At 41.9% G+C, this 14,151-nt stretch overlaps 1 protein-coding gene across 2 annotated transcripts in view; it reads right to left on the bottom strand.

Annotated features, from left to right (window-relative positions):
* Window positions 1-14,151, bottom strand: part of fras1 (Fraser extracellular matrix complex subunit 1) — a 315,805-nt gene that overhangs the window by 214,886 nt on the left and 86,768 nt on the right. For both annotated transcript variants that reach the window (XM_034216717.1, XM_034216718.1), the window contains exons 3-5: window positions 10,735-10,842; window positions 7,876-7,968; window positions 6,779-6,938 (exon numbers count right to left, since the gene is read on the bottom strand). In XM_034216717.1, coding sequence (XP_034072608.1) covers window positions 6,779-6,938; window positions 7,876-7,968; window positions 10,735-10,842 — 361 coding nt within the window. The remainder of the gene's footprint in view (window positions 1-6,778; window positions 6,939-7,875; window positions 7,969-10,734; window positions 10,843-14,151) is intronic.

Raw genomic sequence — 14,151 nt, 5'->3', positions numbered from 1 at the left:
TCATTCAAAATGTTCATGACTTTCTAAATACTTAATTTCATTGTTTTCTTTTGCTGTTTTAATTCATACTTTATAAAAATACCTATGTATTGGTGTCCTCGGGGATCCCAGAACTCTAAATTCCACCATGGCTGTTTTATAAAACAAACCTATTTAATTATTGCCATGGGCCCTAATACAAAGTATCACAAAGTATCACAAATGCCCCTTTCACACCAGCGCTTTTTCAGCTCCGGCTCGGAGCCGGAGCCTGAAAAGCGCCGGTTTTTCCTGTTCACACCGCAGCGGCGCCGGCTCTTAGCTCTGGAATCGGGTTCACTTCCAGCTCCAAAAAATTGTCGGTCTAGAGGCAAGAGCTTCGGAGCTAAGAGGTGGCGTCGCTTACGTCTCTCTTACGTCGAGGCGTGCAGGAAACTAAACCCTCCTCCCCTGAACATGGGTCGACTGTCATGCCTGCCTACAAGCAGTAGTGCTTATAAACACACTTTATAAAGTCAGGCAACACTAACCAGGCTTCGTGTGATTCTGTTTATTTGTACCTTACTTTGACCATCCGTTCACTGTTATTAATCATTGTGGAGAGAGGCAGACGTGTTGTTTTGTATTATAGCAGCTATCGGATGGAATCAATACATGGGCTGCACAGGTTGGCGTGTCCGACTATCACAAGTAGAATCATAATAAAAATACGCCGGTAAAATGTGCCTGTAGAAAACGGTTTATGCCACAATAGGATAGCAATAGCAAGTAGTCAGTTTAGCTTCGGTTGCTATGCTAACATCACCCATTTTATACCAGAGAAACTTTCATAACAGCGTTGTGATACCAAACAGCGTCAATTCAGACTGACACACATTCACTAATGGCGCGTTTCCACTGCAGGGGGTAGCCCCGTTTAAGCGTCCCTAAGCGTCCTCGCTCTGGCCTCGGGCTGCCTCGCTGGCCGGCCCAGGCCGTGGCGCATTTCCATTACAGTTTAGGACCTGGGGTAGCAACGCAGTGTAGGCGGGGCGATCGGCTTTGTTTTTGTTCACATTTCGAGTTGTTCCGTCGAGCTCCCGCTGGATTTGATCATCCCCAATGAGATGTAGGAACGTCGTCACCTCCTCGGTCGACCACGGTGTGCTTTTCTTATTAGACGTAGCCATTTTTGTAGCTCATCCGTTTACAAAATGCTGTTTATAAAAATGCTGCAAGCTTGCTTCTAGATATATATGCGACGCTAGGGATGAACTCGCGCGCAATCTAGTGACGATTCTCTCTGACCAATCAGCAGTCGAGAGTGTTGACGTCACTAGTTCAGCCCTGGCCCTGGTCTGAGGGAACCACGATTTTATGAGGCCGGAAAAAGAGGGTAAAAGTACCCGCTGGCCGGTACTAGGCTATATGGAAACGCCACCAAAAACCGGCCTGGCCGCTTGAGGACGGTTAAGGACGCTTAAACGGGGCTACCCGCTGCAGTGGAAACGCGCCATTAGGCTAAGGGGAACTGGGGATATGTATCAGCTGCTTGTGTGAGTCGGACAGTGAATACTTTAGAGCGGCCGCAGCAGTGTGAGCTAACCGGGAGCTAACGGAGGAGAATAAACTCCCGTGGAAGAGCAGCCAACACTGCAGCCAGGGGCGGGGCTTCAGGGGGGGCTGTAGGGGCAGGGCTCCACGGGCCCGGGACGGTCGGGACCCAATGGGGGCCCGTCGCCGAGGCAGCAGGCTCCGCCCCCGAGATATTCGCCGGCGGGCCCTGCTGCCTCGCGCCACTGAGTGCACTGACGTTCGTGGTCATATTAGGTATAAAGCATTGTAGCCTATAATATGAGTTGAACTTGTGCTGCTATTTTCACACTCATATTTAACATTAAAACATGAAAAATTGCAAGTGAATCCCTTCTATTGTCTCCAAATGTATTTTGGGTAAAATCGTCATCAACAGCCGTCCATCAACATCATACGTAAATGAACGTCAACGTCATCATCAATCACTTGTCATTCAACAGAGCACTGCCTATGCATGAGCAGTTATAAACACAAAAGTGGAGCTACAAAACGCAAAGAAAAAGATAAAAAGGAGGACCAAAAGGTCAAATTGTCCAAGCTAGATGGATATTTTTTTTGCCCTACTCCTCCTCCTGCGGGAGATGAACCTGAAGTTGTTGCCACTGCCAGCCGTGTTTCATCCCCGAGCCCCAGCCCGCCAACAATGTTAGTGGGGGTTAGCCAGATTTACAGGTAGGCTACAATCACGGACACACACTGTCAACAAGAAAATGTGAGTTTGTGGTAAATGTTGATATCATATGGTTGTTGTTGTTGTTACGGCCGCCTAGCTTATTTCCTTTTCTGTCTCTCGGCTGTAGTGATGATGATAATAGGGACGACTCAGCAGCTGCTAGCTGCTCGTCTAGAGGAGAGCCAGGCCTGACGCTTGACCAGCCGCACCCCTCCCCCTCCGGCTCCTTACCTGCTGCGCCGCAAGGTGAAGAAGTACCGGACACTGGGAATGAAAGCAGCAACAGGTCTCCTCCTCATGCTACGCCTACGGGTGAAACTCAGACCACGGATCATGATGTGTCCTGCAATTATCCTCTGGAGCGTTTTCCGACTGATCGGGCAAACTATTTTGAAAACATGGACGCCAATATCAAAAGATATATCCTTAAAATGGGCCCATGCAAACCCAAAGGTCCATTTCCCAAAGACAAGGATAACCGTTGCTTTTCAGAAAGCTATTACACCTCCACCACTAAAGTTGGGATGAAATGTCCACGCAGCTGGATGTGCTATTCCCCAAAATTGGACTGCTGCTACTGTGAGCCTTGCTGGCTTTTTGCCAACCGAAAGGCAGCGTTCTACAACAATGCATGGGTAAACGGAATAAAAGACTGGAAACATCTTTCTACTAAAATTGAAAGGCATGAATCCACTCAAATACACCTTGGTGCATGCGTAGTATATGAGCAGTGGAAAACCAACGGCACAATAGACGCTGACATGGAGAGGAATGTGCGTAATGCCGCCCAATTTTGGAGACAGGTCGTGGAGCGCATTGTTAATGTAACTCTCACTCTAGCTTCAAGCAACTTGGCATTCAGGGGCCATCGAGAGGTTCTAGGTCAGGGAAAAGCTGGCAACTTTTTGTCAATAATAGAATTATTGGCTCGCTACGACCCTGTTTTGAAAGAGCTAATCAACCGACCTGCAGGGTCAGTGAAATACCTCAGTCACCAGATTCAAGATGAGATTATTTACATATTATCTCAACATGTGAAAGCTGACATCATTGATGAAATAAACGAAGCCCCATTTTATTCCGTCATCATGGACACAACGCAAGATGTGTCAAAGATAGACCAGTTGAGTCAGGTTTACCGTTACATAACTGTTGTTAAGAACGACATGGATATTGCAACAGATATACAGATCAATGAAGTCTTTTGGGGTTTTGAAGTGACTGAAGGTTCATCAGCTTCAGAGCTTGAAACAAAATCCTTGGTTCTATAGAGAAAAACGGATTAGATCTGTCTCAATGTCGCGGACAGGGCTATGATGGGGCGGCTAATATGAGTGGTGTGTATTCAGGCGTGCAAGCAAGAATAGCCGAGAAGGAGCCCCTTGCTCACTATGTTCATTGCGCTGCTCATAATCTCAACCTAGCACTCAACGACTCTGTTAAAAATGTCCCTGGAGTGAAGCAGTTCTATGACACTGTAGAGACGCTCTACAACTTTTTTGGTCACAGTATCAAACGATGGCATTGCTCAGTGAGTTAATGACGCCAGAGAGCAGAACTATCACATTAAAACGCTTATGTCCCACTCGCTGGTCATCTCGCCATGATGCGGTTGTTGCGTTAAGGCACAGATATGGAGACATTATAAAAGCCCTCGTCAAAATATCCCTTACCAGTGACAAAAAGGATGAGCGCAATGAAGCAAGTGCACTCAAGAATGCCATAAGCAAATTTCGCTTTCTATTTTTGGTCAACATGCAGACCAAGATTTTGGAAAGCATAAATTGTGCTTCACAGTTACTGCAAGCAAAAGACGCGGATATTCTCAAAGCATCTACTCTACTGCAAAATGCCATCAGTGTTTTGGTGGAGTATAGGGGACAATTTGATGAGGCGAAGTCCGCCACTCTTGCCCTGGCTACTAAATGGGGAAGTCAAACACAGTTTGAAACAACCAGGGCCAGGAAAGTTAAGAGACACTTTGATGAACTTTCTGAAGACAGCCGCCTCACTGACGCAGAGAGCAACTTTCGGGTGACCGTTTTCAATGCATGTCTCGATATAATCATCCAGCAACTGTCCCAAAGATTCACCAGCTTAAATGCAACTGTGAACATGTTTGAGGCAATTCACCCCAACACACTACTGCAAGCAAAGGATGAGGATTTACACCAAGCTGCCCAGCGGCTTAGAGAGCACTACAGTCGGGACATCGCCGCCAGCTTCCCTGGCCAGCTGCTTTCTTTCAGAACCTGTTTCAGGGACCAAATACAAAAACTAAAATCTGTCGCGGATCTGGTAAAAATGCTCATTGTTTACAACCCAGCAGTAACATCTACATTCAGTGAGGTTTGCACAGCCTTCATCTTATTTCTGACTCTTCCTGTCACCGTGGCAACCGCCGAGCGCTCTTTCTCCAAATTAAAACTCATCAAAAACTATTTGAGGAGCACGATGGGACAGGAGAGACTGAGTGGACTGGCCTTGCTATCCATCGAAAGTGACCGAGCCAAGAAATTGGACATACAGCGGATTGTGGACGAGTTCGCGGAGCGCAAGGCTCGCCGAGTACCCTTCAAGTATGGTGAGTATACACTTCAAATTTAATTTGTACAGTAGCCTACTTGTACGTGAACGTATGGTCCGCCGTGCCAATTTTACACTGCTCTGCTCTCATGGTGGCTAATGGCTGTCCATGGTGAATGGTGTGTCAGAAATGTAGTCATTTTATTAGGCTATGTTTTCGTTGTCCTTGTGGTTTGTTGGACTTTATGTCATGTTATATCATTAGTATCTCTGATATATATTTATATTTCGTTTCTATACCCTTTGTAGAAACGAAATCTTAAATATTACACCTTTTCTTTAGTTACTTTTCTTTCAAACATTGTTTTAAATTGTAATCTTACTGACTGAGCGACTTTTTACGCACGAGCGTCAGATTACCACCCCGGACTCCCGATATTTTTGTCAAGCTTTATTGGGTTGAAAGGGCCCGGTCATGTGGCCCCGCCCCCCGGCCCGGGTCTGATATGTGCCGCCAGTGACTGCAGCGGTCGGTAAATGCTGCAGAAACACATTAATAAACAATGAACCACGGCACTCTGGAGCAAAGTATAAGGTTGGAGAAGTCGTTATTCAATTTAATCTGGCTTCGTGTGATTAAAAGCAACACGATCATCGACCCGACGCAGTTCCCCGTTGTTGTTGTTGTTGTGAGCGCCGTAATGCCGTTGGGGAGCAAATCAGTAAACGATGACGTCATGACGCAGCAGCGGCAGCACCAGTCGGGTGCTGGGCGGTGTGAACAGAGCGGGAGCAGAAAAGGGAAACCGGAGCTGAACCAGAAAAGCTCTAACTCGGAGCTAGAAAGGGAAAAGCGCTGGTATGAAAGCCGCAAGAGTATCACAAAGTATCACAGAGTATCACAGAGTATCGGGGGTAGGGGCACTGTCAGTCGTTTTCAAGGAGTCAGGCACAGATTTACATTTGGGCTCTGTCTAGACTCTATTATCTTTTTACACAATATGGAAATTGACCAAACTGTTTTATTTCAGAGTGACTGTGGCTCATGAGGTTAAATGTGTCCTCCACCATTAGGTGGATACTTGCTTATACGCTGTGTAAGTGTGTACGATTGTCGATTGCCTTTGATGAAAAGGTGGCTTCGTATTAATGTGTGTGAATGGATGGATGCTGACTTGGATACGCTTTAAAGGGTTGCAAAGAATTTAAAAGTGCTATGTGAATGCTATAATTACCATTAGCATAATGTTTGTTGGAGAAAAAGTTTAAAGAGGACTTATTATGCTAATTTCCAGGTTCATATTTGTATTGTGTGTCTCTACTGTGACATGTTTACATGCTTTAATGCTCACAAAGGTCTTTATTTTTATCATACTGCCTGTACTGCAGCACCCCTTTTCACCCTCTGTCTGAAACCAGAGCCCAGACTGCAGTTCTGTTGTGATTGGTCAACAGCTTAGAGATGTTAGCCTTTGCATTCTATTTACATGGACAAAAACCTTTATAACAGACTACAGGTAAGGGATTATAGGGGCTCTTTAACTTTACGCTGATGATGATGTTTCCTGATGACATTCGGTAGAATAGAATAGAATAGTTTAATGTCATTATACATGTACAATGAGATAAATGCTTCTCCCTTTCAAGGGTGCCATCAAAACAAAAACAAAACATCACAACATAAGACAACAAAATACACGCAGCATACATACTTAGGAATAAGGGATAAAGGAATAAAGAGTAAAGTGCAGTCATTATTTCCAGGAGTATACAAATAAAATCTGTAATGTAATAAATAATAATAATAGTGTGTATTTATAATAATAATAATAATAATAATAATAATAATGATATATGTACAGAGTCACATTGATTCACATGTCAGGTGTTAAGAGCAATGATGGCTCTTGGGAAAAAAACCAAAACAAGGTAGTCCTTGTATGTGAAATCAGTTGGGCGGATGATATTCATGTGCACACCATAACAAACAGTGGCTGTAAATCTTTATGTGCAAATGAGCCTGACCTCCATTGCGGCCACACTTGGGGCAGCATTCTCCAGCTGGGGTGAACGGGCTCTGGTCCGAGGGACAGCTGAGATGTGAGCAGGGGTGAGGGGTGCAGGACACACTACCTCTGGAGCAGACACACGCCGTACAGGGCGAGGGACTCCACTGGCTGTCATGCTGTGGGAAACACACAGAGATACACAGTGTCACACAGAAATACAACTTGAAGGGGGAAAAGAGTGAAAGGAAGCAGAGACAGTGGGATGAGGAAAGTTGTTTTTCTCTTTGTGGACAAGACAACTTTGTTAGCCTAAGCCTGAGTGACAGACAAGAGAACTGAGTCACTGAGTCTATGGGAAGAGAGAAGGAGCGTGGAGTAAAAGGGTGAATGTAGATAAGGAGAAACACTGTGAGAAGACACTTCCTTCACTAATGTGTGTAAGAATGCCCTGTAACGATGTGTTTTGACTTTTGCTGCTACATATCTGTTCATTATTTCAATCATATGTGTATACTACTAGTGCCTCTGGTCAGTGTGTGTTTGTATAAAACCATGAGGTCTATTCTGTGAATGACAGATGTGAATTGATGAAATATATACTTACACAACCATCCCAGGGGAGTTAATTAGTACTTCAATTTTTTTCACTCTAAATTAGATATCAGAGGTGAGGATCTGACTTTACTCATTTTCTAAGACGTCAGACTGTGCAGTAACACATTCTTCTGCCTGCATTAAATAAATCATAAGTATGAATTTTAATGGAGAATTCATTGAAATGCTTTTTCCACACTGGAAAGAAGAGAACAGATGTTGGTGGTAACAACAAGCAACATATTATGCTTTATGGGTCTTTTTGTGGTTTTGGCATACAGCCAATATGCTTTTGTCTACATAAATATTGAAATCCATCAAAATATGCTAAATTCACAACTGCAGTTCAGGGTAATGATTTGGAGCCAGTTTTTATGTTCTCAAACTCATACTTTTAAATACTCTGATACACTCAAACATCAGAAATTGGCTAATGATAGAATAGAAACCCCACATATTCAGCTTTTGACATTTTTGTAGAGAAGAGTCTTTTTTCTGCCCTGTGTAACTTTCACTTACTGCATAAATGACTCCTTCGTACTGGCAGGAGCCCTGGGACGAGGAGATGCACTCCGGACAGCACTGGTTGGCAGGGATCCTCAAACGCTCGCCCTTTAGAAAAGACATACACAATAAAAAACATAAAGACGGCAAAAATGACAAATACGCACAAATTCAGACAGGAAAAGGAACGGATGCGGGTCCCTTTAACTAGCCTGAATAGAAAACGCAATTACAGTCTCTCCATTTCCATGGAAACTAACCAACATGTGACACAAATAGCACAACAGAACAGAGAATAATAAAAATGTGAAGATTGGATCGGGCGTACACAGCGTGTAGAATACATTGTGAGCGTGTGGAGTCGTTACAATACATATTACAATACTGATTCAACAGACATTTCTTTATCTGCGCTGACTTACCGCCCCGAATAGAATCCAAATGTGGAAACGAGCAAGCGGAAAATCAGCGGGGGGCCAGGCGCAGAGCGGGTAAATAGTTTAGGTGCCGTTTATTTGTGAATAGAAATGATGTGGAATGGGAAAAGAAGGAGGGGAGGAAACCATTTGTATAAGGTGATAACCCCCAAAGGAGATTTAGAGAATGTAATGTGTCAGTCTAAAAAACTGAATGAACACAGAAGGGACAGCAAATCTGCAGCGTGAGACAAATGACATGTGAACACGCAGAAGAATGGCAACTAAATATATAGCTTGCACATCTTCCGGCGCAAACTGAAAACTCATCTCTTTCGACTCCACTTCGAGCGTTAGAACTATTAACGAAGCACTTTTATACTAATAAAGGACTGGCTTATCTAAAGCCAGTTGAGTAGCACTTGAAATGTTTGGCTCTATGAAACCTGATGTACTTATATGATTCTGTTTTCTTCAAGGTTGTGTCTTCCTGGTCGAATGTACTTATTGTAAGTCGCTTTGGATAAAAGCGTCAGCTAAATGCAATGTAATGTAATATAAAAGTAGGAAAAATAATAAAGTGAAGCCTGTAACAGTTTTGACAGACAGAGGGTTTACATTATTCTTTCAGCTCCCTATATCACCTACATTCAGAAACAATTTGATGAAAAACAAGACCATCTGCTGTATTTTAACACCATCTGCAAAACTATCCATCATAAAAGCCACTTTGTGCCGATAAATGAAACAGGAATAATTGTGAAGCTCTTGTGCTCATTTGTAATTTCCTCCACTATTCGTTTAAGTCCCTCTTGCTTTTTTCTGTCTGCTTCCTCTAATTCAATTACCAAAATATGATCGTCAATTTCAGATTGTACTAACGCAAGTAAAGGGGGATGGATGGTTACCGAATCAGGACTAAAGTTACATTTTCCATGTTTATTTTTTAATTGAATTCAATTTTCTGAATTTGCCTACATTAATTGTATTGCTGCTGGTGCCATTTCTGGTTTATATAAAAACAAAACCATTGAAAGTGTTGTAGAACATATTAAGGTGTGTGTGTGTGTGTGTGTGTGTGTGTGTGTGTGTGTGTGTGTGTGTGTGTGTGTGTGTGTGTGTGTGTGTGTGTGTGTGTGTGTGTGTGTGTGTGTGTGTGTGTGTGTGTGAGCAAACAAAAAAAGCAATGTAAGTTTGTAGATACACAGACAGATGATAAAACCGTAATACTTTTGTATCCCGGTGTAGGTGAGAGAGAGAGTCACATTTTAAGAGCTTTTTAAATAGATGGATCACACAGCTGGGTGAGCATGATGACAATTTTGTAATTAACATTGGATTGCTAGCCAGCAGAGTGGAATACATTAGACATTGATTGTTGCCTTAGCTCAGGTTTGGGATTGGATTTGATGGTGTCACCACAGGCTTTGACGTTTAAATCACATTCAAGAAGCACAGGGAGGAACAGCCGGATAGTCAAATTGAAGAAGAGCTTTGAAAATATGTCCCTGTAAATTCAAATGAGCCAGTGAAAAAGCTAGGCAGGAACAGTTTCCAAACAGTTGTCATCGTAGCAAATGACATTTGCAGATTTCACTGCACAATAGTAATTTCATTGATTCTTGTTGTAAGGGCAGCTCACAAAGACGAGTGATTGCCAGGCCCTTAAAGAGATCTTCACTGCAAGTGAAATAGAGAAAGGAAGATTAAAAAGAAGGGAATCCCAATATTTATATTTTTTATTTAGTGTTTTATTCCAGTGCTGTCCTGTGGTTTATTTAGGTTATTTTACATTTTCTAGGAATATCTTTCCCAACTTCTACTTTTGCACGTGGTAAAACCAACAAAAAAGAACGAATCGAAAGCTTAAAAATAAGAGACTTACGCTGAAGCACAGACAGTGCTATAGGATTTTATGTTTTAGCAGGAAACCCACTGTGTCCTGTGCTGACTTTAGCTAGCTTTTTTTAGCCTATTGTGCTAACTTTTTTAGCGTTTTTTAACGTTTTGTGAAAGTGACCATCCGTCTTTTCTTAACTTAAATCTAAACTTTGTTAGCTGCTAAAAATAACAGTTAAGCTAACACTTAAGTTTACACTAGCAATAACAGTTTTGTATTGCTATTTTGATACATTAATACAAATAAAAATAATATTATTGCATTTCAACATAGAGGTTGAAGGGCTTATGAACGTTAATGATGTGATAGATGTTATTGTAGCTAAGGAGACATTAGCCTATCTGACGTTTAGCTAAACCTGTCTAAGCAGACTGCTTAAATCACATATAAAACTAAATTGTTACTTTATAGTAATCATACTATTACTAAATGTCTTTTATATCATTTGAGCTGACAAGACAAAAGCAGGTTTATCTTCTGTTGAAGAATGTAGGCTCGAATAAACCACCCTTACCGTTAAAAAATGATATCCTGCTTCTTCTATTATAAAAGTCTTACCCTCTGGATATCACACTCTGGGCTTGGACAGTAGGTGGGCCTGCAGATGGCCACGTCGCTGTAGCAGGTACACTCCTGACACGACTGAGGCCTCCATGATGTGTTGTTCTGCGAAGACAAAACAAGAAAACCGACATGAAACATAACCAAGGGCAGGCTTGATTCATCGCAGCAATAATCACTCTCTTATGCTTTATCATCATATCCAATATGGTCCTTAGTGCCATGTACATTTTTGAATTAATTTATTTTAAGCTCCAACCACCAGAATTTGTTATGATAGTCAAGAAAACTCTCCTGGTGAATTGTATTCAAATTCCAACAACATTTACCCCTCCCTCATCAACCTTGAAGTTTAGCCTCAGTAGAGTGGTCCTTAAAATGGAAAGTCGGGAAGTCTAAGCTCCAACCCCCAGAATTCATTCAGCCACGGTGCTGCAACTGAGGCTAAACTTCAAGGTTGATGAGGGAGGGGTAAATGTTGTCAGATTGAGGAAATTCCCCAGGAGAGTTTTCTTGACTAATAGAATGAATTATTGGGGTTGGAGCTTAGACTTCCCGACTTTAAATTGTAAGGACCACCCTAATATCCAAGCACACCTATATGTCATTTTAATGTTGACAACAGAGTCAAATGACAGTTAACATAAAGATCCCTGCGTGCATTTTAATGTGATTGATGTTTTTTTTTCTTACTTGCATATAATGTGAGTTAACAAGTTAAGTCTTAAGTAATTAAACATAAGTCTATTTTTTTCCCCTTCTAAAACCTCTGATGATTTCTCTCCACTTGACAATGTAGAACAGACAAAAGTTTCATATTCAATTGAATCAAAACTGCTTCCACACATTGCATCAGTTTGTAGGTCCATGATAAATGAATAAGGTTTTCCTGCTCTAGTTTACAAAATGTGAGTACCACCAAAAAAATGTACACTTAAACTCTTATCCTCTTTACCTAAGGCTGTTAAACGCTGATGGAATACAGCTGCAGGTGGAGTGAAACTGCTTCGGTGTTGAGTAAAACCCTTAAGCACCAACTACACAATGAAAAAGGGCAAAACAGGCAGAAAAGCTCAAGATCACTTCGCTGCACCCTTGAGTCTGCATGGTATTTGTCAATAACTCATAACACAGAGCTGACAATGTCTTATGGCTAGCTTTAAGCCAAAACGAAATCAATATTTCATCCTGCATATGCTCAGATATATCATCTTACAGGTCATAAATCAGTTTTAGCCAGATGATTAATTACCCACTCATGACAGCAATATCCACGTGCAGCTGTGCCCATGAGTGGACACATCGAAGCAGGGGGTATCTGTTAAATGCAGAGTATTTGCTCCATTTGAGACGGAAACCAAAGCAGACAACTTTAAGGACAGGAAACTTTGGCGTTAAAGTTGCCAATAGTGCCGTGTAACGATTACCCAAGAGGCTTTAAAAGGGTAAACAAGACACCCGATGTTGTTGGATCTATGTATGTTTCCTGGCTGTGCATCTGGGTCCTAAACTTGCTTAAAATAATTATATAGGGAGGCTGTGGCGCAGTGGGCTAGTGCGTTGGTGTTGGGATCAGGGGGTCACAGGTTCAAACCCCACTGTAGTCAGCATGTCGTTGTGTCCCTGGGCAAGACACTTCACCCCACATTGCTCCTGTGGGGATTGCCCACAGTATTGAGTATGTAAGTCGCTTTGGATAAAAGTGTCTAACATGTAATTTATATATATATAAGGCCTTAATAATAATTGCAATTTGGCCAATAATCATCTTTAAAGCCACAATGTAAAGTATGTAGAGCTTTTTGGCAATGACAAAAAGTGGTAATATAAAAGTCTAAATATTACTGGAATATTAAAGTCACACCACTGGATGCTACTTGTACGAATATTCACAGAAACTTATGTTTGTGTTTTGGGTCGCGACCCACCAGTTGAGAACCACTGCTCTAGAAGACCTAAGAGCGTGCCATGTGTCTACCGAAACCATTTGAAGCCACTCAAAAGGTGTTTCCAAAAAGGTGACCTGTCTGATGTCTTATATTATCCTTTAATGCTGATGTAAACTTTGAAATATACTAAATCATTCTTTAGAATTTCTCTTAAAAGTGCTAATCTTAATTTCCAAAAGGAACTTGTCCTAGTAATTTAGTTAAGGTACGAGATAAAGTCAAGCTGAAAGAAGGCAGTGAAATGTACAGTAGGAGTAGCTATAGGTCATGTTGAAAGACAGACACCGACATAAATTAGAACATCAAAGAATGAAAATGCAATTATGAAAAGCAGCCAGCTGTGAGGAAAGCCACTCCTGGAGAGAGGGTCTAAGTTTACATCTTCCCTGTAAGGGGATTTTAGCTCTTTATGTGTTTAAATTGTTTTAAATGCATGTCTGTGGGAGTGCATCCCTGCACCGCTGTAGCCTGATGTGTAATGAATTGTATGCCCCTATGTAAGGGCAAATGTGTCATAGGCAACCACTTGACATATTCATGTTTCAGCTCAGGGGAGGATATGCGTCCTTTAGAAATAATGAGAATGTGGGTGTCAACCGGTCGCTGCCGTTTTTTAGGTTCCAAGATTCAGAAGACTCTATCAGTTATTCTTACTGCAAACTTAAGGAAATCCAGGACGGCTCCTTGAGGAATTCAGGTGAAAAGGAGGGCATTTGTATGTAGCATGAACCAATGCTACAAATCACAAGTGAATTAACCGGAACTGCCTTTAAACTCTGAGCATAATATGGACACAAGTTGGCCTTTGATCAAACCAAACAACATCTGATGGGGAATGAAGGTCAACAAAGTGCAACAAGTCGCAGGATAATTACATGGTGCATTTAGGTATAAAATCAAACTTAATTTAAAGGTGAATGCAAAAATAATCAAATGCAGGACACAGATCTAGATACTGATTCAGATTTCTTCACTCTGTCTTTTTGTCATTTCAGTAAAGATAAGGTACACAGAGGAAACTAAAACAAGATTCACTGTGCCAGGCACTTACGGTTGCACTATTACAGGAAGGGGATTGGTCTCAGGTAATGTGTTCTGACTGCAGAGCTATCCAGGATAGAGAGGGATCAGTTTGTCACAATGAATATACCCTTTCACTCTCTATTTGTATTTAAAAAATTGCCAGCCCAAGGTTACATGCCCCGGGCCATTTCCGAACTTTAAGTACAAAGTATCTTCCATATAGTAACCATGAAAGGGCCAGCGTGACATCCACACCATAAACATTTCAGCCTAGTTCCACTGAACCAACCAATCTCACTACAAGTCAGCAAAGCTCTCCAAAGTGGTAGCAATCTTTTCTTTATCAGATAGCTTTCTATCAGATTGCCCCTGTGAGGGCAAAGAAGTTCAAAGCAAACTAAATAAATGGAAAATCCTTCTGTCTGGACCAGAACAGTAGAAC

Source organism: Gymnodraco acuticeps, unplaced genomic scaffold, assembly GCF_902827175.1.
Source record: "Gymnodraco acuticeps unplaced genomic scaffold, fGymAcu1.1, whole genome shotgun sequence".
In the NCBI taxonomy this organism is placed as follows: domain Eukaryota; kingdom Metazoa; phylum Chordata; class Actinopteri; order Perciformes; family Bathydraconidae; genus Gymnodraco; species Gymnodraco acuticeps.
The sequence above is the reverse complement of the archived record's forward strand: the minus strand, read 5'-3'. Positions and strand labels throughout refer to the sequence as shown.